General features: G+C 39.6%; 1 protein-coding gene across 4 annotated transcripts in view; it reads right to left on the bottom strand.

Moving 5' to 3' along the window:
• Window positions 1–23,019, bottom strand: part of ldlrap1b (low density lipoprotein receptor adaptor protein 1b) — a 29,883-nt gene extending 6,864 nt beyond the window's left edge. The window contains exons 1-5 of one of the 4 annotated variants that reach the window (XM_061062457.1): window positions 22,773–23,019; window positions 8,319–8,461; window positions 6,850–6,962; window positions 4,636–4,750; window positions 3,359–3,431 (exon numbers count right to left, since the gene is read on the bottom strand). In XM_061062457.1, the coding sequence (XP_060918440.1) occupies window positions 3,359–3,431; window positions 4,636–4,750; window positions 6,850–6,962; window positions 8,319–8,461; window positions 22,773–22,857 (529 nt within the window). In that variant the 5' untranslated portion in view covers window positions 22,858–23,019. The remainder of the gene's footprint in view (window positions 1–3,358; window positions 3,432–4,635; window positions 4,751–6,849; window positions 6,963–8,318; window positions 8,462–22,772) is intronic. The other 3 variants (XM_061062456.1, XM_061062455.1, XM_061062454.1) reach the window with 3 other exon arrangements.
• Between the last annotated feature and the right edge of the window lie 1,321 nt (window positions 23,020–24,340).

Below are 24,340 nucleotides of genomic sequence, written 5' to 3' on the forward strand. Positions count from 1 at the left end.
GTAATAGTATATAATCTACCAGCTAAGATTATTCATGTAAAACATGACGCAGAAACAACAATTTGGTGTGCAACCAAATTCATGGCTTCAAGCCTATGGAGGCTCTAACAGGAGGTGCATTTCCCAGCTTACAATAAAGTATAACACTGTAAGGACACACTGTAGCTCAAGCTGACAATACTGTTACAGGAGAATGAATGCCAATCTCTTTCTATCCACATTAGTTGTTTTTATTTCATCATCATCCTTGTTTTTAAAAGAGACACCTGCCATTTCCCATGAGTCTGTGTAGCTTAGTGATCGCTGCGTTAGAAGGATTTCCCAATGCAACCTGATGTCCCCAATTGCCTTTCCAGTGTGCTGTTCACAATCTTACTCAAGTATTAAACTCCTAAGCATGAAGGAAACTTACTGATATGCCATTTCAAAGTCAGCTCTAATGTTTACAGTGCATAATCTATGAACACTGATCTGAGCTGCAATATACAGAGGAATGTAGGTCAGGAATGTGGGGGGGGGGGGGGGGGGGACTGGAGAACCACTGTGGGTGGTGGAGAAGAGTTTGGAAGAAACAGTAAACTAGATAGACATACAGTTTATACCCCTTTTCCTGCCCTGATCCTCCTGGGGATGTTTTAACTTTAATGAAAGGATTTTCTTTGGCAAGAGAAAACCACTACTTCTTTAGGAAAAATATGTTTTTCTCTCCCCCTTGGTAACCCCCTATCACCTAGAGATCAGTTTTCTTTCATCGGTGACATTTTTACTAACCCAAAGGAAAACAGTTCTACAAATTAAAAAGACTACTGTGCCCATCTAGAAAATGAAGTTGAGCGGAGGTGAAAAGTAAAAGAGAGGAAAGAGCAAAGTGTTGCAGCAGATTTAATATTCAACTCAAAAACACAAACATCCAAATGAAGAGGAATAAGCCAAGGAGCCTTTGGCGTTGATCTTGGGAAAAACAAACAAGCCCCAAATTGGAAATGTGACAACATTAAAAAGCATTCCTTAACACCACATTAAAACTAAAAATATGTTAGAGTCTGTGGTAAATAAAACGGGCTGACAGAATTTTCATGCAGTGCAAATGTGTCTCTAAAGGACTGAATAAATAAGCTCGCCTTCACGAAAGACAGGATCGATGGCACTGACACTGAATCCGTCAGAGGGTTGAGCTCCAACTGACACGTGCGCAATAATTTTCCTTTTTCTTTACACACTCCCCATCTCAACATCCCTCTCTACCCTGCCTTTCATGCTCTGTTGCCCCCTATCCTTATCCCTACCCCCTTCCTTTTCTCTCTCTGCTTCCCAGCCTGTCTCCCTCATTATATTAAACAGACGTGTGATTTGGGTTAGGGATTTAGGAGAAGGAAAAAATTGAACTAGACAGGGGGCAGATGGGGAGCAAGGTGCCAGGTGCAAAACAAAACAAACAGCAACAATGGATAATCACAGAATTCAAAGAATGCTTACAACGCAAAACACATGGAAAGATGAAAGAAGGGTGGGAGGGGCTGATTTAGATGAGACCAATATTACGAGACAAGAATTTCTCAATTAGGATTGAGTCATACATGCAGTAAATTACACGCATATTCTGCTGAGCTGTACAAAAGAATGTGTGGGACTATCCTTGCTCAACACGCAGATCGGGTGCTGCTTGTCCACAGCGGTGCCTGAACATGCCCCATCTGCTTCTCTTCTCAGTGTAGCCTAATATTCTAACTTTTTTTAAAGGTCAGTTGCCTTATACTTTCGACATGAATCAGAAAAATATAAATGTCATGAATCAGAAAAATATAAATGTCTAGTGAGGAATAATAAAATAATGTTTTTTGCAGTAAAGATAAAAATATCAAGGGGAAATCCGAAGCTGCTAAACATTTGGGTGCTTACAGATAGCCTACGTTATGTTGGACATAACATGCAATGTTTAACAAACAGAGGCAGCATGGTGGGTAGAAGTTGTTGGAACGTGCTGGCTATGTACAACATCAGAGCAGGCGAGGCAGAACAGCGCTGTGTGTGTGTGTGTGTGTGTGTGTGTGTGTGTGCATATACACAGCTGGGCCTTTACATGCCATGCCTCTAGCAATTCCGCAACATCTTAATGCAATGATGATCCACACAGATAACTATAATGCACCGTTGCAGGTGCAATCTGTAAGTAAAAAGACAAAATGATGGCGGAACATCATTATGGCTCTTTTGTGAGACCGCAATCTATAGAAGGCTCTACTCAAAGGAACTAGAGAAGATTGACTCTATTCAGCCCACCTCTGTCCCATTCTCAGCCAAATTACTACCCATACCTAAATGTGTCTCTAACCATGACTGAGTTGACTAAAATAAAAAGACATCACCAGCCTCAAACAGGTTGCTCTCTCTAGAGCCATTTTCACATATGCACTCCTGAACATTTTCTTAACATTTCAGGCAGACTACCCCTGAAATCTTCTTGAGTTGGTTGCTCATGGATGCGCCTCACAATGTGAGGCTATCTCTGTTTGTTGGGAAGGGGAATCCAGGTAAGCAGTACACGACTAAATTGGGTCTGTTTGTGTGTGCCATGCCCTCGGATAAGGAAACCGCTTCCCCCTAGGTTAATGTTCAATCAATATGGGCTGAAGTTGGGGGAAGCTGACAAAACTGGTGTCAGATTACACATTAATTTTACATGGCGAGCAGTGAGGAGAGTGAGCAGTATGAAAAAGCTCCTTTCAAATCAGTGCTGTGGGGACATTTCAGTTTCGGCGTTGAATAAAATGACAAGGAAGAGAAAAAACAGTATATAAAAAAATGACTGTCTGCAAAGATTGTTTGACATGTCTTCAAATGGAATCACTCAGAGTTAGGCCAAGTTTACAGCAACAGACTACAGCAAGTTGTAACTTTACAAACAATAAGCTACCGATTTCTGTCACATGCAGCCACTATCTGACACCTGCATGAGAGCAGATAGCTTTTATTCTTAACCCCTTTCTGTTCCTGTAATCATAGCCTTAAACTCCAAAGAATGGAATACCAAATCACACTCCAACAGTCCTGGCCGTCAGAACAGAACTAAACCAAAAACAAAGAAACCGAGCTACATGTTGAACTGTGTAGTGACTGTATAGCTGCATCTCCGATATATCAAATGAACAGTCAAGGCCAAAACCATGAAGACACAAGAAGATGTATGTGTCCATGTTGTGTGGATAGTACATGAGAGACAGGATCATTGTATGCCCTCCAAGAGGGAAGATAAAGGATGTATACAGAAAATAGAGACAAAAACAACACGGGAAAAAGATGGAAGTTACATTTTCATGCATTTGTCACACTTAATGTTGTCAGAGGTGACCATGCGTACCTTCCTTGGCAGCCTGCCAGAATTCAAATGCCACTCTGAAAGCCTGAGCCACTGTCAGGGTTACTGCCTGGGCCTGTTGTGAAACAAAGAGAAGGATAATATTAAAACAGGGAGACAACATTAAAGAATAGAAGGAAGGTGAATATCACTCATAAGCATCTCATCCAATGAAGGGAAACTCCAGGAAATCAAGGCACTATGACCACGATGAAAACAGGAAATGACCATCAACACAAGAGTTAATTCCTAGAAACTTGTACAGGAGGAAGAGAAAAAGAAAGCTCAATGACATGTTGTTTATGTAACTTGGAGGATACGTGGCCTTTTGGCCACAACTAAATTAGTGAGGGGAAGGAAGAGGGAGTGGCTCACTAGTTCTTCAAACCTCCAGGGATCAAGAGAATGTAAGAGAGGGATGACAGCCTCCCCACCCTTTATGTTCTCACTCCTCGTCTTTCTCCTGACTAAATACTTGGATATATGCATACTGCAAGTAAAGCGAGACTCAAAGTGGTTGGTGCAGTATTTCTCAGGTCTCTTTTCAACAGACAGTATCAGCATAAAAGGGCCTTCTACAGATTGCCGGGAGCAAAAGCTAAATCAATGACACGAATGCAGAATTCTACACCAATAAGAGTCTGTATTCTGCATGAAGAACTAATGCATGTGCATTGCATTTATTCATGTTTCCAATTGTATTAAAAGTAATGCAAGATTTAGGGAAATTCACTTAAATAGAGGTATCTTGTGTGGTTATTCTATACAAAAATAAATACGTAAAAACAACAACTTGTGAATTCTTTGAATGAATGAATGGATCACGAACACGAGCATTAATATTTCCTGGCCCAACCAGCCAACAAGCAGATACTCGTGGCAGTCACTGCTCCGAGCCAAGGATAGTCAAACACAACTTTGCACAAATTAAAAAAGAAGACTCAATTTTTTTTTAAACAAAATAACCTTATTGATGCAAAAAGCAGAAATGTGTCACCTTTGGACAGAGATAGGTTACCTCTTCCCCCTTGTTGCTGATCCTAAGGCTGCTAACTACTAATTTGCTCATTGCTGTCGCTTTCGTACTTACAGCAGCAGACAGAGTTAAGAGTGTTTAGATCTCTTAACAAGAACATGCAGTGAACATTATGTCTAATATTAGGATTAAGCTGGCATCACATTCGTTGTGTCTACTTACAGATTGAACTAATTAGGGGGAAAAGCCTATCTGTTCACACAGTGGGTGTCTGAGAGACATATTGCACAATTCATTATCTTACCATTTTTCTCTTTGTACAGAGGAAGGCATGGCACTCCAGGGTCTCATTGTGTTGGCTCTGGACAATGTAGGCAAACACTTTGTCATGCATCTTGTCCGCTGTACAATATGATATTCTAAAAAAAAAACACACACACACACACACACACACACACACACACACACACACACAGACGCAGGGACTTTAATAAAAACTCTCTGATATATAGAGCCTTCACAGATCAAGTGGGGCCATCATGCAACTTCATCTGCACTAAGCCCTTAAGCTAGTCCTGCAATCTGATTTAAATTGTTCAATCTAGGATTTCTCCCGGCTGTTCCAGAAAAAAAAATCCCTGGTATTCTTAATACCCACTACATTTCAGTCATCACTCTGCAAGAGATCAAAAACACACCCCTGCTGCATGCAGGTACCATGATGAATGAATGCTTTGAAAGTCATGTGTGCATTGGACTTCGGTGCTTCGTTGTCAAAGGGATTGTGTGCCTCTTTGCTATTCAAATAACATCACACTTTCACTGGGCCCCTGTTTAAAAACCTTGGCATGCACTGTTGTAAGTAGCTTTAAGATAGGGCCTGCCCCCTGTGAGGTACATTTTACAACTGATGCAGACAAAGGTGCATTGTTCAGTCCTGTTGTGGTGAAGAAGGTCATCTACTGCACTGAGATGTCTTCTTAGTCTCATCTTGTGCAGTGTATCATTGTGAACGAGGTCACATCTGGGACACCTCCCAACCTCCCAACAGAAGGTCTAAGCACGTTTGATTTTTCTTTCTGCCTTCTACGATGTGTTCTGTCACAGATGTAATGTTGACCAATAAGAGCACGTTGGTGCTACGAGACGGAAACCATGAGACAGAAGAAAAGTTGCGAGCTCTGGCAACAATCTTTTCTTTAATGTGTACAGTCTTCTTTCCGGTTGTTATCTAGACCAGACCCTCTTGGTCCCAAAGTCATCATGTCGTTTGTGAAGATTGGTCTGGTACCACCGTAGACTAGTATGTTGTCAAGGCATGAATTTATGGCTCTGTGATTGTCTGATCTGACCCTGTGACGATCTTAACTGACAAAAACATTATGGCATTAGTCACACTTGGTTAACTAATGACTGGGCGATGTGCCACAACAAATTAATAAAAGCAACGGAAGAGAAGATTTGAGGGGCTTCAGAATCATAGCTGAGGTCTCCCCATTAAAGCCGAGATTTACAGGTAAATGATTTTTGGAGTGAGGGCGCTTGGGAAATTGGATGTGCAGGCCAATACATTAATTTTATTGGTAATCTATCTTCTTAGCAGATGTCTAGGGAGGGAGAGGTCATAGCCCATAGAAACAACTTTTACTTTGCTCCTCTTAACTGAACTGTAGAGAGCAGATTTCTTCAGGTGGATGAATGCTGTATACTTCAATATCATCCTTATTATTTAAACGGAACAGTTATTTATTGACAAGCATTGCGAAATTGAGCTGGAGAGAAGAATGAAACGGTTCTCTAAAAAATGAAGAACCTCCCAAGGTAAACTGACAACTCAACATGTTTTGTCCTGTCTTGTTGTTTGTATGTAAAAGGGGCCTGACTCACTCACTGTAAACCAGTAAAGTTATTTTACCTTATAGCCAAAACACCTTGATAGTCAAAATGTATTTAAAAAAAAAAAAAAAAAAAAAAAAAGTTCTTAACAGTTAAGATTTTGAACCAAACCTGCCAACTTTTAGTAAAAATGATTCAATAGAAGCATATTCATGCTTGGAAAAATGATGGGGGAATGTAGACTCTGACTGAAGTTATTCAGACTTGGCTCATAAGCTCAAGGCCAATGAATGGAAGGCAGCTTTAAGAAGGCTTTAGCAGACAGGTGAGATCACTAGGCATTTACCAGACAGAATGGGTGTGTGTTTGTGTGATGCTCAGAAATGCAGTTGTTGTAGGTTTCCCGAGAGAGTTAAAAAATGACGGGACATACTCTGATAGACTGTGTGCTACATAAGGGAGAAAGTACTTTAACAAACACAAAAACACAGAGGAACACTTCAGACTGTCTTGCCATACCACAGCATCTTACAATCACATCCATTCAGTGATAGATGTGAAAATAACGTTTGTTATACTGCAGGTGATCAGGACAAGCTAGGGGTGAGAGTATTTCATAACTCGAGCCACGTGCGAAACAGAATATGTTGGAATTATAAACAGTCCAAAGAGGGGTAGTTACCTGTAAATGGAGATATTTTCTATCAGCTGGTTGGAGGCACTGTCATAAAGAATGATTCCCCGTGGAGAAACTGTTAGAGTGACTTTCTGGAGTTTTTTCCCACTTGCTTTTGCCTGGAAGAAATGTTACAGCGTGAAAGAGGCTATATCAATAAGACAGAGAACAGGAAAAAAATATATATTTCTAAGTGTCAACTTTGTATTTTTTATGACCAATTGGACTGCTCAATCAAAAAATATCCATCAATCTGCAGTCAATTATATATAACACCAAACAGAGAACAGGGTTTATTAGAATATAGATAAACATCAAAATGACATAATTATTCAGACTTCTGCTATTAAACTAGAAATATCTCAAACCTCTACCATTTCTCTTGATTATCTTTGACATGTTTCAACACCTAAAATACGTATCATCTGAAAAGGCACATACCTGTCTTTATAAGAAAATGCCTCAAAACTTACATGAGACCTAATAGCAGCATGTTTAAGGGAAAAAAAACAAGATTCCTGATCTGATGGAACCCACATCAAACTGAGTATTACCTCAATTCTAAGACTCATATCTGGAGGAGACTAGGCACTGCACAACCCCTGCATAACAGTTACATGCTTCAAGGTGTGAGATTGTTTTTTCAGCAAATAGGTCTTGGGTTATGGTTTGGAATATTAGGAAATATTATACTGAAAAATCTACTTAATACATTCTGGTCAGACTTTGACCTGACAGAGCTTATGTGGATTGGCAGGCTTACTGGACCCTCAATCAAGCGCTGCAAAGTTTTTCACGTCATACCCCAAAAGACATGTGGCTGTAATTACTGCTCAAGTTCTTCAACTAATAAATTACTTAATAGTATGAAATATTATTTCAATACGACAAATCTGTTTAAATTTTCAATAAAATTTGCTAGACTTTGTAAAATCCTGTTTTTCTCATTTTTAGGTATTAAAGGTGCACTATGGAGTTTTGGTACAGAAATGGGAAAGTTGGAGAAGTGTACAGATTCTGTGATATATGTTCATAACTCCATACACAAACTGTCCTCAGAGGAAAATTTGGTCCCTGTAACACTGATAAAATGCTAAGTTGTGGTGGTGGGCCCGCAACAGTGAAACCGTACCTCTCCTGGTAGCTTTCTAACTCTGAACAGTGTTCCAGGGACCCATTTTTTCCTTTGACAAAAGTTTGTGTATTCAGTTCAGAAAATATAGCATAGATTTGTTTCCGTATCGTATTCTTTTTTTTCTTTCATGAAAACACCAATGCACCTCGTAATCTCTTTGGTTCTTGCACTAGTTTGGGCTTGTTAGTATGGTTTGGCCTCCACAGCTGCCATGGTAACGCCTGCTTGTTACAACCAACCGGAATTGAGTTTTGAATATCTGTATGTTGACAAGCTTAAAACCCCAGTTATGTGTTTATGTGTCTGTCCTGCCTCGAGTGAGTTGTGTGTTGTCTCTTACCGTGGCCACTATCCTCTTTACAGCTGCCGCAGACAGCTCCTCTCCTTTGGGCTGCTCAACCATCGTCACCCCAAGGTACTTGAGCTGGAACACCATGCCCTCCAGAAGGGTCTCCCTGGTGTCTGTCCAGTTCTCTGGAAGCTCTGCAGATGAGACATGCAACACTGAAATGTATGCTCATCAACAATCCCACTGCTTGTACTGTAAGGCGATCTAAGAAATGCTAGGTCAGACATGTCAGTAGAACACAACATTCTGTCATTTACTTCGGGAAGTTAGACTCAGCTGCTTTAGGTACGACAGCAGCTGAACTCTTAGTTTGACTTTCTATCCAGGTAGGAAGAAATGAGTTATCTTCTTACTATTAAGTTTAATGCAAACTCTGGCCAAATGAGTAAGAGTTACCTTACAAGGCAGCTGAAGTGTCACACAAAAAACACAGAATCAGAATACAAAATTATAACTGCAGAAGTTAAAAAACTATAAACTAGTTCTCCACCGGCAGACATGTTTCTTCCATCATAAAGTAAATACCATCTTGTCCCCTATCTCTGGGAGGCAAATTACGATTTTTTTCATCTAAATTCTCAAAAGTCTTCTTCGAGGTCTTATGGCACATGGAAACATCATTACATGCATCTACTTAACTGTTAGAGTCTTCAATAAAGGTGACTGGTTGCAGGATGTGTTGAGCTCTAGCTCCTGGTCAATATATAGTTCCGGGATTAGGTTTGCTAAGCTTAAACAAAGGGTGAACATTTTTGGAGCTCTTTTAAATGATTTTCAGCTGTATACAAGTGTCATGGTAAGATGGAGGGACGCAGTCACTTATTTACATTTCAACCTAGAATCATTTTCTACTTTTTAATTACCAAACAAAATTAACTGCTTCTGTATGAATGTTTTCCAAAATTCATTTATAATCCTGAGAACCACTGCAGGCGAAGCCATCAAGAAAACATAATTGGAGACACACTGACACTATTCAGGACTAAATTTAGCATTTTTCTTTATAAAAGAAATGCTGGGTGAGCTACAAAAATAAATCATTCTCTTTGTATTACAAAAAAAATGAAAATAGCTGAGCTGGTGTCTGGTCAAGGGAACCTTTCAAATATTACAGTAAATCAGGTTGAAAGTTCACTCTTCTAAGCTTCCGTTTTTTTCTGTCTCTTAGCTTTAGCCATTGTATCAAACTGTGACGTGGTAACTGGATTGGGCTGGTGTGTGGACTAGTGCTATAAAGCCATATGCACTTCTCTCGAGATGACCGCTGCCCTCTGCCAAAGTTACATAGTGCTGAAAGGAGGCGACTGGGTCGCTCTGTTGAAAATGGCATGGAACACATTCTCAGAAAAATTAGGTAGTTATATGGTTAACACAACGTTTCGGTCACCCAAAAATGATCACCTGAAGAAGACCTTTGAGGCATGTGAGCAATTGTGCAAGCCTATTTTCTACTTATAGAACCCATTCTTGCCATTTGAAGTTATTGTACTATTGACTGACAATGAAACTACTATATTTTTCTTCCCAGCAAAACCAAGCCATCAGTAAGGGTTTATTTGGAATGGTTTATAGTCTGTATTCAGCTCTGAACAAACCCATACTTAAGTAATGGGTGGGTCTGACAGTGGACACCCACTATAAGGTCAAGGTCCTTGAGCTCTTAAGTGTGGGGAACAGATCAGGCTGTCCTCTTTTACAGATCCTGTTCTTACATTAGTATCTGGATAAGTAGCCGCTTGACTGTAATATAATCTGAGGCAAGAAATCATTAGCTGCAATCTATGAATTCAATCATATAACAGAGTGAATAATAATGAGGGTAAGCCAATGAGTACATTAGCCAACCTTAGAAATCAGGGACAATACAGCTAACATTGAATGTTTAACATTTAGTGTTGTTGGTTTGAAAATAACTAGTTTACATTTTATTGTGGCTTTGAGGTTTACAAAAGGCAATAACGTTGACATGCATATTGAAGCGCATTTCAACAAGTTGACAGAATATTCTTTGATGATGTTTAAGTTATTTGAAGCTCAGGAAAGATATCATTCATATAAAACACACAGCTGCAGCAGCAGTGCTGGTGCAGGGGAGTTATCAAAAACAAGTGTACCCGAGTACTTCAGCCACCAATATTCACACTCACAGGAGGCAAATCTTTGGGATGACAAGAAATTCACTCTGACTGTAGTCTGAAGAACCCCCCTATCCCAGGAGATCCTGATGTAACTGTAAGAACTATGCAGATAAAAGGAAATATGTCATGTTGTGTCAAAACAATACAACTTCAAAATAGAAGTATATTAATATTCTGAAAAAAAATTAACCAAAATAAAACGCTATATCCTCAATTGACCAGTTAAACTGAGCAGTGAAAAAACCTGCTTTTCAGAAAACTGTTCCAATGGCATTCAGATAAGACACTCATGAACCAGAGCTATTTTTAGAATACACCCAGAGGGTTGCTTTGTATGAAACAATAATCCATTTTCATATTGGTTACATTTGCATTTACACAACCAACCCCCAACCCAGCACTTCCCCAAGTACCAGCCCCCTCTGCAGCCGCTCTGCAGCTGCAATTCTGATTAGAGCCAACTTCAAAGGCTCTGCTGGAGCGCTGGCTGGTCAGTGAGCAATATTTGCATGCGTGACACTACCTGTAAATGAGCCAGGGACTAGGATTGAGGAGGCCGGTAGAGGTTGAGGTTGCAAGCATCAGTGAGGCTAAGACATGGAAGGGTTTGTTCAGTCAGTAATCTCTAAAGAACAATTTGGATACTAAACACTTTACTCTTTCATGTTCTGTCTCCTGCTGTGTAAGAAATATGGATAGGGTTCCTACCCAGACCCTGTAAAAACCCACAACTACACACATACAAACCATCACATGATGTCAACTACACTGCTACAGATATGCTTGTGCCAGACATTCCAGAAGAAAGCTCAGTGAACAGAAAGAAAAGAAACATCTGATGGTTGACCCCCGAATGATAGGGGGTTGGAAAACAAGAATATTTCAGTCACAGCATCAACCTTGATTTACTCACAAACTAGATTTCTTAGAAATAATGAGACACAATAAAGCCCTCAAACTGAATGGTACAATCTGCTGCGCTTGATTTTTACGTGGAAAAAAGACAAAAAAGTTTTAAGCCTAAAAGAAAACATAAAAAAATACACAAAGTTGTAAGATAACTTTGGAAATACCATAAATCAATTCCCAAGGTTATCAGTGATATTTAAGGTACCCTGAGGAATTTAAGAATGTGACTGTCATTTTGAAATATACCTTTAATTCAAGATAACAAGCAGATCTGTTGAACATAGTTTTTCAACATATTGAAGTTCTGAAAAGGCTTGATAAACAGAACTTTTGGTGAGATTATTTCTAGTTATGTTGAAGTGTTGTAAGAGCCAGGCTGGGTGAGTAATTGTAGCAGAAATACTGTTATTACAACAGGGAGGCTCAACCACATCTTTGCAATGCTAGATAAAGCCATGGGTGAGTAACTTCTGGATATAAAAGGTACTCTGAAGGCGGCCTTCATGAACAAACAACTTTATGAAAGAATATTGAAAATGATTTATTGTCAACCAAACTATAAAACTGTCTATGTGACGACTTACTAAATCACTGCACGCATTGCTGGAAAGGAAACATATTCGCTGACACAAATATCTATGATGGGCCATACTACTACTCAAACCACACTGCTTCAGACAAGTCTCAACACCACACTGGCAAGGCTGCCAGGAGGAGACACACTATGAGAAGGAAGGAAGACTTGAAGAACATGCAGCTCCTACCTCGCTCATCATCTCGCATTAACATGTACAAGTCGAAATATTTTGAATATCTTATGTTTCAAACCTTTCACTAGAGTGCTAAATAGCAGAACATGAATAATACACATTACACTTTTTGATGTCTATGTTATGATTGGATAAGAGGCAAATAAAGTAATGAGGTTTCTTTACAAAACATGTGTCTGAAGGGAGTTAAGACTGCACAGGATTGTAATAATGTGTAACACATTTTCATTTTCCAGAATCTTTTGTGTTTATTACAATTTAAAGGAGAGTAAACTTTACTTGAAAAAAGTCTCTCAAAGTAGAAAAATGCACCTCCACCATAGGAGGCTATCATGTAACTTAATCCAGTTATCTTTGCTTATCCAGGCTGTCCTTTAAAATGGAAAAGGACAGCAGTATCAACAGTTAGTGCATGTTATATTAGTGTACTATTCATGCAGGTTATCAGAGATGTGGGGTTCGATGAACCCTTTAAGCAGAAATCCAGTCATTCTGTTGTCGGAGTGCCCCAAGTGTCAACCGGTTTAGACTCAAACTACATACACACAATGTCACAAAGGAAGTCCTTTGAGTCTTCATTAGCCTTGAAGCTACAATGCTGTGATAGTAGGGTCCTTTTGAAACAACAAGTGATCTGAAGAGGAAGAGAGCACAGAGGCTTTGACGGTGAAAGCAAGTTTGTGGTTTGAGTGCTGATACACAACATCATAGCACAAGAGGTTTGGTAACTTTAAGAGTAATTTTGTAAAACAGGCAATTTAGACAAGTGCATGATATTTAGAGGGAATCACTTTTGCGTCCATCATTTGTAATGAGGAGAGAATACATGCTCTTTAAGAAAAGAATACCACAGTCAGTCAAATGAGAAGGGAGGGAGAAAATCATTTGTAAATGAGGAACAGGCTGATAATTCAGTGCGTTTACATGGGACAGCTTGATAGGATTAAGCCATATACCGATTTGCTACTCAAACGGACAGCTGTCACTTGTCTGAGTATATATGCCGATCAGAGAATCGTATAAATGGTCGGAGCATGGCTGACTCGGCTACGCTATGTGGCGCTGTACCCCTTTCAACAAGTGGTTATAGAGCCACTTCCAGTTGACCTATACGTCACAGCAACAACAAACTATCTGGCGGCATTCAAACAAAGATTGCTTACGAGGAGATGGACGACGCTACAGCTACGTACATTTTGTGCATTATTTACATTCTAATAATGCATATTAGAAGAACAACAGATCTTTTGGCTGCGGCGATAACAGCAGAAGGACGCCGTTTCCGGCAACAACACTACTTTTTATTATGTCGTCTCCTTCCACTTCCGGGTGAAAGCCCTGGCAGAAATCTTCTAGGATGCACAGAACGTGAAATCCAATTACAATACGATACGATGGCTGAGTTTACATGCCGTTAGGATACAGATCATCAGTGCAGCACTTTTCTGAAACTTGTATCCATATATCTACGATTGTATCTACTTTCCTGTATCCTACAACAACTTTCATTTCCTTCTCTTTCACCAACCGCCGTCCGTTGGAGTTTTCAAATGAAACTTTATTAACAACTGTCAACGCTCCGTCCCGATTTCACTCGTACAGTGTGAGCTCTCCGGCCGCGTCCGACATTCAGGTCGTACAGTGTGAGCACATAAATCTCAAGGTCTGGTCAGGCGTCGTAAACGATTCAGTTGTACAGTGTGAGCTGACATGCCACCCCGACTTTTATAAAATTGGGGATAAATCGCACAGGTGTGAGCCAGGCTTAAGATGTTTACATGCATTTTAAAAATCCAAACAGTGTCTGATACGATCAGAAATTAGAATATCTAGTGCCATGTAACCCTACTGAGGGAGAAAAGGGAATTTTGATCCTGTAATTAAGTCGTATACCAGTAGAAAATAAAAAAACGACGGCAGCTAATCACAATTCCCACTATAGACTCACATGCAAAAACATTTAATCAATTTAATCAATGTAGATGCTTTAAAGACAGGTTAATTCATGTTGTGAATATTCTGGGGCTACGACACAGGGCGTAAGACACAAATCAGTACACCATGTTAACAACTTTGTTGATTTATCAGTGTCATCTTGCTTGCTTTTAGCAACATAGTGGTTGAAAAGAATGATTTGTTTTAAATACAGTTGCTAGAGTTGATAGTTGAGGACAGAAAAGACTGAAACACTATACTTACTGCTGTTCTGCCATTGACAGATAAACATTACATTTCTAAGCCACTCAATTGCCAGCACTGGACTGGTGGCGAGTGCTACTTTCTCAATCTGTGCTAGCAAATTAACACAAATATGGACTTTCAGCTCAAACATCAGAGCCCCACCACCACTCCAAAGCTCCACAAGTCAAGCCTGCTGCATCAACATTTTCTCCTTTGTTGAGATTTGAAAGGAGTTTATAAGAACAGAGAGCTCTCTGCATGGTGTCGCATTGGCATCAGTCAATGGAGTGTAGTGAATCTTATCTGAGCTCTCTGAATCCCAAACTATGAATGACTTATTGATTTTTGGTCTTGCTGAAGACACACCAGCCTGCCTGTATACATTCCCTTAAACAAGCTGGGGATCGTGTTGTGTCTGAAACACATTATTACCCAAGAAGTTAAACAAGCACTGAAACCCGGCCAATACAAGGTCTAAATTGTGGCTTTGTTCAGAGATGCGCATCAACCTGAGATATTGGGAAAGAATGTGTATGGGGCTGGCCTATCAGAGACTTAGTATTAAAACTATAGAACGGGGGCGCTGGTGGTGCAGTGGTTAGTGGTTAGTGTGCACGCCCCATGTATGGAGGCTGTAGTCCTCCAAGCTCGAATCCCACTTGTGGCTCATTTCCCCACTCTCTCTCTACTTGATTTCCAACTCTATCCACTGTCCTGTCACTCCATTAAAGGCACAAAATGCCCAAAAATAGATCTTTAAAAAACTATAGAATGAAGTCACATTGTTCTTAAGGGTTACTGTGAGTCATGTGCAAGTCAGTTCTCAACCAAAGCACATTGGCTGATGATGAAACCACCCAAAGTTAAAGCTAAGCCAACATGTTAGTGCATACAGCAGACAAACTTTCTCTGAAACATCATGACACTGTAGTTTTTAAGCAAATATACTTACAGAGTCTACTTTCTTCTACAGTTGTCAGCAGAATAGCGGTGCATTTGGAATCAACTCCAGAGAAACGACCCATGTTCATACTAGTTAAAGGCCTAATATGTGATTTTTCACACTTAAATGTAATATAAATCAAGTATATCCTCTGAATAACTGTGAGTCATGATGTGTATAACACCAGAGTCCAACTGTCTGTGATGCTTTCAGAGTCCTATCTTCACTTTGTTTACATCCCCTCGTGTATAAAAGTTGTTTTATTGAGGGACTAGAGAAAAGAAGAATAACATACTGTATTCACTGCTTATTTGAATGTCACGTAAGCGTTTCTTGATCACGGTCATTTCGGGTAAATTTACATGCAGTGTGAAGATATGAGCATAATAAAGATCGCTAGCATTAGCATGCTAACACAACAATGCAGCGCGACTTGTTTTGGTTTCATGCTGGTGCTCAAGGGCGACATCTGCTGGATCAATATAAAGCCTTTAAAGAAAACACCAACCAATGGTAAGGTTTGGCTTTTTACACATCTATTTAAGTCTAAGGCAATAGAAAATACAATAAATCAGGCTTTAAATAGAAAAATAATACTCAGTTGGATCAAACCTTTTTTTTGTTAAGGTCTTTTCATGGAATTAGTTGACCATAAGATTAATACAGAATTTAAAAAGACTCAACCTTAAAGACAGATCACAAACAACCTAGGCCTGCGGTGAGATGACCTTGTCTCATCTCACAGTGACGAGGCACATGCAGAAAAGACTTATTCTAGCATTATTAGATTCCAATCAGGACACTTGGAGCTAATTTAGAAACTGCCGACTCAGATGAGGAAAGATGCCTGCAGGGATACACACAGAGACGGCACAAAGCCTGTTAGAGCCTTGGACAACCTCTAACTATGCAACAAAAGTTAATCCTACATTTCTATTGCAGAGTCTACTGTCTTCTGCGGTTCAGTCTCATGAAGTCATTTTATGCATTGCTTATTACAGTACAGGTCAGGATCAGGAGTCCCCCCCTGTTCCTTGAAGGGAGATACTGCTAATAATAAGTCTTGTGTTACACATTGAGCCATTGTTACGGTTTATCTCTCCCTGGTACGAAGACAGATCTAGTACTGTTGTTCCCCCTCTTGACTTTCAGATCTGTGCAAGTATTCAGGGATTGTATTCAATATAATGGGAAACCAATGTCAATGAGCTCTTTGTGAGACATGGACAATACACAAACAGAATCAGATACAAATAACCATAGAGATTATACAAGCTAAAGGAGCAATCAATACAAAGAAAGTCAAGCCAGCCAGTGGCCTCTTCTGACTGCCTGCAGACATATGGTTTATTATTCTTTAATTCAAGTGTTAAAAAATTCTAAATTATACAAACAAAGTGCTGCACGACTATGTAGCTATCATTATTTAATTTGATGACCATCCAAAACAATTCCATTTGGATAAAGAAAGGATTTGCAGAGGATAAGAGTCTTATAGCCATGTCTAAGTCGTAACATTTGGACATGTGTCTTTCAGTATTGGCTAAATCCACTCAAAGAAGGAAAGTGAGAGTAGAGAGATTGTGGAGAATTGAGTGGTTATACCAGTCAGAGATTACTGCTGATGACCAGCTGAGTCCAGCATGTACACTCAGAAAGAAGCAGGGATATGAAACTGACCTCTTAAAGCACCCTCTGCACAGAAACACTAAACAGGGGAAAGTGGTTTCTATTGCAAGTCAAATCATTTAAATAATTATAACAAATTAGGATATATCCCATTAATATCACATGGTGCCGGGAACTACATTGTAACAGGAACTACATTGTAACAGGAACTACAAGGATAGCCTAATGGCTTAAACCTGTAGGCTCCAAAATTAGGAAAAATTCTAAATGCAGTCCAAGAGAATTTATTTTAGAGCCCGACCGATTAATTGGCCAGCCGATAATATCGGCCGATGTTGTATCAATGACAACCGGTATCGACTAATTTTAATCGCAGATATGCGCTGATTACGAGTTTTATCACCAGTCAAATAACATTTCATTTAAATTTCTTGGGATTACACTAGCAGTTCTCTTTCACCAGCAGAGTGTGCTATATGGATTACATCAAGCACTATCACTCCCCACAGAGTCAAGTGCTAAAGAATTTACATGTGCAGTTACTTTCCAGTTGAGTGACCATCTTGTATACGTTATACTGTATATCTTTTCCTCTAGTGTTTGATATTCTGCATTTGAGGGATTACCATTATAAAAAAGGAATATCTATAGATCTCTAAAGATCAAACATAGATCTCTTCCTAATATCGATATCGCTATCAACCCCAAAAATCCCATATCAGTCGGGCTCTAATTTATTTATAGTGAAAAAAACAAGTGCAGCAAAATGAAAATGAAAATACTTACTGCAGGCAAGTTAAAGGAACAAAATGCAAAAATTGACAAAGGAAGTGACCAAGCTCAACACAATGCCACTCTGGGCCCTTGCAGCTCTGTACACTCGTTGGATCACTGTCTGCAACTCTCCAACAACTTTGACACTTCAACAACCTAAAAGGTCCTCAAGCCTCCTTTTACATTAGGAGTTGGTAGATACCAAATGAGGTTAGAAATTGATTAACTCTTATGAGAGCATTACCTTTCTGCAAACACAATAATCTGCAACAGTGCTAAAACCATATCTGACTGCATTTCATTTAAGTTTAATGATTTAACTGCCATTAAAGGGGCTATATGTAACTTTCAAAAATACTGCGTTTGTAGCGATACCGCATGGCTGTTAGGCGAACCACATCCTGTTGCTCGTCATATGTGCTTGTACGCACACAAACGAGCATCATCATGGGCCGCCAAACACTGGATATTTACTGACTATGTTTACAGAGGAGGTAAGTGGTCATACACATGTGAAAGTCTGTGAAGGAGTCTGTGTGTCTGTATTCATTCTCCATCCTACAAACGACAGTCTCTACAGGCACTGGCTGAGAGCAGGAGTGTGTGATGAGTTTGTCTGTCTTTTAGAGCTCCTAGGGCGGATAGAAGAGTGTGGAAGGCGGCCTCTGGCTGTGGAGGTGAAGACCGGGAGTGTGTGATGAGTTTGTACTGTTGATCTCTGTAAGCGGAGCGGAGTGAGGAGGACGTTGAGAACGTGCATAAAATGTCACTTCCTGGAACTTTCGTGGAAAATACAACCGGGAAAAATTTTATACAGAGACAGTGAACATCTACTTTTTAACATCAGTTATCAGTTCGCTTATTAATAGGATTTATACATGTACAAAGTTACATATAGCCCCTTTAACGAACATTTTAGTCTGTTTAACAATAAATAAAAGGTTTTAATGTCAAAATAGTCCATGTGTATTTTTATTTTGCTTGAAAAGTTTTTCTTTCACTGAGTTATTCTAAGTTTTGTCAGAGGTCATTCACACCAAGTAACAGTTGCTAGTCATGCTAAGCTAACATTTACACAGCAGATTTGAAGTAACATCAAGCTGGCTGAATTGACAAGCAGCTATAGAGCATCAAGTATTAGTTGATTTACACAGAAAGAAATGTGATGAAAATGAATCCTGTCTTATAAGAACTTTTCAAAGAACTTACAGCAAAAACATTGTCCACGCATCTAAAATGTGAGTTGCAGCTTACCTTTGTTATAAACATAAGTAAACTTAAATATTTAGTTTTATAGACAGACATGTCTTTTGTAAAAAAAAAAAAAAACAACCTCAAAATGAAATACACCATGTCTGTGTTTCCACTATTTGATTCTTTGTTTAGTCACTTTTTGCAGAGTGATTAATATTCTTCTTGTGTTGCTGAGATATTGGGGATCTTGGTTTCAGCTACTCAATAAATCTGTTCTCTGCATTCTTACTCCATATGTTTAGTAACATCTTCATGGAGGAATGTTTCAACATGTAATTTTGGCAGCAGTAGCAGACATACAGGTAAGGATGAGAGGTAAAAGAATACCCCTGCATTCCTATGGCTTCAAACACAAGGATTGAAGGAGGTCTAAAGTGAGGTTACATGGACTTTACAACCATTGTTGTCAATCAAAAGATGCCATATCATTGTGTATATCTGGACCTTGAAAAAAGGAAAAGGACTATGTTTTGAAACAAGTATCAGTTTGACAGCGGGTGCATACAAAAAGCAAATCTTACCAGACTTTAATGCAGTGCACAGATAAGAAGGGCGGGTTGCATCATCAACTTGAGTTTCATTCCTTTCTATTGACCAAGCATGAAGACATCCACTGCCTGACTGACAGAGAAGATTTAGACTGTTTCTACTAAAAGTGCCAAATAATGACTCCCTGCGTGCCATAGTATCTGGTTTAACTAACACCTTTGCTTAGAACAGATTACAGTGAAGGAGTTGTAATTGTAAGGGAACTTAAATGCTAGCTGTCAACATGTATTTAATTGGGATTTGTAGGCTTGCTTACTCTAAAAGTCGCAGATGGCATTCTTTTAGTCACCAAGATGTCCTACTGACAAGAAGTTAAAGAACTGTGAACTACCACACTGACCATATGTCTACACATATGGCTTAAGGGGATTACATTTATTATTTCTCACCAGGAAGGGGAAACAGCATAGATGTGGCATACTCCTTTTTTAAAGTAGATAGTTTAGTGACAAAGCAGGACGTCTTTGTTAAACTGTACATTCAGACTTGGTTTAAAGGTTTCAAAGTAGTTTCTGTATTTTCAGTGAATTTTTGCAAGAAGATGTCTTATGGAGGTTTGACAGAAAAGTAAAGTTGTGAGATGTTGAAAGATATACATCATACATTATCACAGGTAAATATAATATAGCAAAACAAAACATGCAAATAGGTTAGCTTATGCTAGATATATATCATAACAATGAAATCAAACACAAATTACTGGTGGTCATGGTAACAATTGATGTTTAAAGTATGTTATTTTTACTGTGGTACCAGCTGAAACTGAAAAGTCAAATATCCACTTGGCCAACAGAAGGATAGTGCAGTTCTGTTGGACGGACACATTCACATGTGACTAAAAAACACAGGAGCAGGTTATAGATACAGAAGATCTAACGGTGCTATAAATCACTGGCTTAACAACTCCATAAAGGAATCCTACAGTGAGCAATCTCCATTACAGCCATTCAGTCCCCTTTGGCTGACTTTGTGCTTGGGACACACTGCTGACCTGCCAGAGTAGGGCCAGCAGTACAGGGCAGTGCGGACCCCACACTTTCTGTTGTAGACAAAAATACATAGTATGTAAAGGCTACTAAGACCCACTGTATCTTTCATAAATGTAACTAGCTTTTTATCAACAGGTATGTCCCATCTCTGGTGAAAAGTCTTAACTACGTAAGCTCTCACATCTAGTTGATAAATATAATGTAGTTCAATTGGTTTTAGTTCACAAGCCCTTCCTTTAGTTCCATCTTCATGGGTCTACTGAAATCATATGTCGCTGCGTCAATACAACCCTACAGACCCTTTCAGACTGGTACAAAAAAAAGGGCCTTCATGACCTAAACGAGCGTTGATGCATACCACATTGCCGACCTTAAAGTAGGAACTAATTGGATATAATGGAAAGTCAGCTGAGAGAGAAATGTATTCAGCTCAACAAACTGCCCAAGAGCAACTGAACTGTTTTAAACTTCAATGATAGCTGACACAGAAAAATAAACACTGACGCTAGCTCTAATTTACATGTTGACATATAAGACTTGATAGTGACGGTGATAGAGAAGGAATGCTGTGTTCATGTCAAAGAAGTGAATAGGTTACCTTTTCAAGGTTGAGTCTACACAAAGGAGGAGAGATAGTCTTTCTTGAAACTTGTGTCACAAACTATGTACATTATTGCAACACTATCCAGACACTTCTCAAGCAAAAAAAAAAAAACAAAAAAAAAAAACAGGGTCAGTCCTGGAGTAAAAGCTCACTGTCAACAAGATTGTACAAGTTGCCTTCTTATTCATAACGCTGAGCCTGCAGTTCTCCTGTGCCTGTGTGAAACACAGTAATTATGATAAAATGACCAGAAAATCAAGGGGGAAAAAAAGTTAATCACAGACCAAACAGAGGATCCATTGAAACTACTTATAGGGGTAGAAAAAGAATAATATGGATTTAAAAAATGATTGACAGCACTACCTGTCAATTATACCTTTTGTGGCAGCAGGACCAAGGCTTTCCTGCCACTAAAGGACTGCCTTTTCATGACTGTACTCTGTCAGCAGCAGGATGACGGATGGATGTGACTTTTCCTTCACAACGTAGCCTAGGTGGAGTCATAGCACAGCTCACCACAAGCCTGAGGTTTCAGCTTTAGGGTTTACCATTGCCCGGTCAGATGAGAAAGGGCTGGTCTATGGGGTGGTCCAAAACAAAGCATCGATCCCACTGTCTAGCACGTGTGACACAACTGCTCTACTGTCTATGAAATGTGTGTGTGTGTGTGTGTGTGTGTGTGTGTGTGTGGATGCCTAGGCGCACATGACATTCCTCCTTTGTGTATGAAAACATTAAAAAAAGACATGAGCAGCCTCCATATGAAAGCCTCGCTATCATAGAGAGGGTAGTAGTCATGAGGGTGCAAAGCATCAGCTGAATCCCGGCATCTCATGGAGATGCCAGGTGAAATCTAAAGGGGGCTTACACGATGATTTGCGTAACCAGTTATTCGAGCCTGGTACACGGGTTAAACAAGACTTTCCATTTAATGTTTTGCTCTAGCAACCAAATCCTTTTTTCAGACTGTTCTTTTTCATTCCGCATAGTGTATCGCCTAGCAACTGTGCGTTGCTATGATCGTACAGCCTCGCCAAGGGAACAGGGAGACGAGCACTCGGCGTCTCCGTGTCTTTTCACTCCCGATGACTTCCCTATTACTGCTCTCTCTCCGGCGGCACAGCAGCCCACTTTACAGTTTTTAAAAGTCCCTGCTTAGCCGCTGTTGTGGGGTTTTTTTTTTTTCACACCGTGACAGTCAGTCAGACGAGTGACGTGGCAGACAACCAGAGGATTTCACGTTACTCTCACAACTTGTAATGTGACCTGTGAATGTGACATGCGGCCGCTTTTTGCCCGGATGCACGAGAACCTGCAACTCGTTGGAGATGTTTGATACTCGGGGAAGCACTTTAAGGTCTGACTCTTAACCCCAGAGTCTCTACAACTTCTTCACAAGCTGCGGGGACAAATTCTGTGTCAAGTTCCGTAGCAAAAAAAAACCAAAAAACATTTCCGACATGAAATAGTCGTTTTAGTGTTGAAACACGCCCTGCTAACATTCAGTCAGTCAAACACTGACAGCTACTATGTTGTCAACAACTGTACCTGACGTCCACAGAGGACTTGTAAAGTAACGCGAAGTAACAAACACCGGTCGTAATGTTAGCCATTTGGCAATGCTAGCTTGGTTTAGCAAAGTTAGCTTTTTAGCCAGAGTCTGCTAACGCTGTCACGGTTTTACGTTCAATAACTGAATACTCACTTCTGTGTCGTCCCGAGCCCCACGATTGTTTGGCGATGCTGGGGCTTCGTATGATTGCCCTTCCAGCGGATTTCAAAGCGTCCATGTCGTAATCCAAAAGTGGGGCAAAGAGCCCGACAACGTTTCTCTCGAAACACTTCTCCTGGTTTAAAACAGCCCCTCTCTTGTCGAAACTTTCTTCAGCTGTTCTTTCTCTCCTCCCTATGGTTAGTTTTCAATCGATGGTGGATTAACATGTTCGTCCCCCTGGGCGGCGTTATGTATGTAAATTAACCGGATAATGTGCATGACGCCTGTTTGTTGAATCACGCGAGTGAGGTCGCTGCTGCAGTGGCGGTGTTTCACTCACACCTACTGACTACACTGGAACATGTTTCTTATAGTCATGTTTGATGATTGTTGTCAGACCTCTCATATATTTATTTCTTTTTATTCAGTCCTTAATTCACCGTGGGCTACAATGGCCAAACAGAGTATTCAGACTGATAGAGCACCACAATGATCCCTATTTATAGCCTACTTTAAATATATTCATGTAAAATGATTGTGACTCTATATTTTTCTATAGGAATTGGTCTACATGTCAACCTACTATTTACTTTTTATTTTTATTAATATTATAGTTTGGTTTTTTTTGATCCTTTAACCACTTGTTTCTATTTCTTTTTCTGCTCTTACCTTCTTATTGCTGTTATCTTTTTATTTTCTTCAGCTCTTTTAGTTTCTTACATATTTTTTTAAATCTTTGGTCCTCTTGGTCTCAGCTCCTGTTGTTGGGTTCTTGTGTTTCCTGGGTTCTTGTCATGGTTCTTGTGATGGTCGGGTTATATATGTCTGTTGGGTATCGTGCACTTTGGGTTCTTTTCTGTTGAATTGTATTTAATTATTTTTAGTATTTTGCATTTGTTATGTTCTTGCTGTTGTTTATGTTCTTCTGCATTTGGTTTAGTTTGCTTTGTTCTTGTTTGTCAAAGCACTTTGTAAACCTGTGTTTTTAAAAGGTGCTATATAAATAAAGTTATTATTATTATTACATACAGCATATGAGCAAGGCTCCCTTAGTTTGCTGTACTGATGAAAGCTGCAGGAAAGAAACATTGTGATCAGAAACAAAGGCTACCATAATAGTTATAATGGCTCAGAATTAAAAGCTACCTGTTGGACAACTAGAGATGAGGGGTCTCCAGCAGAAGCAAATACAGACAGACCAGGACTGTAATAAAGATGCTCTATTTTCAACTGATGAAAAGAAAACTACTGAGCCCCTGAAGTCCCAAAAAGTTAAAGAAAAACAAATATATATATATATATATGATAAACCCTTATGCACACCAAAGTTAGATATGGAGTCACACAAGGTTCGGTGCTAAGACCAATTCCTTTAGCCTTGTATGTATTAGTCTTGGCTTATTTTATGTTTATATTTAATCTTGTACTTTTTGTACAATGAGAGCTTAGTTCACCAGGACACATTCCTTGTGTGAGTAAGCATGGCCAATAAAGTTGATTCTGATTCTGAATTCTTTTCACCTTAATGCGACCTATAGGTGAGGAAACACTGCATACAT

Source organism: Labrus mixtus, chromosome 18 (genome assembly GCF_963584025.1).
Source record: "Labrus mixtus chromosome 18, fLabMix1.1, whole genome shotgun sequence".
NCBI classification, from domain to species: Eukaryota; Metazoa; Chordata; class Actinopteri; order Labriformes; family Labridae; genus Labrus; species Labrus mixtus.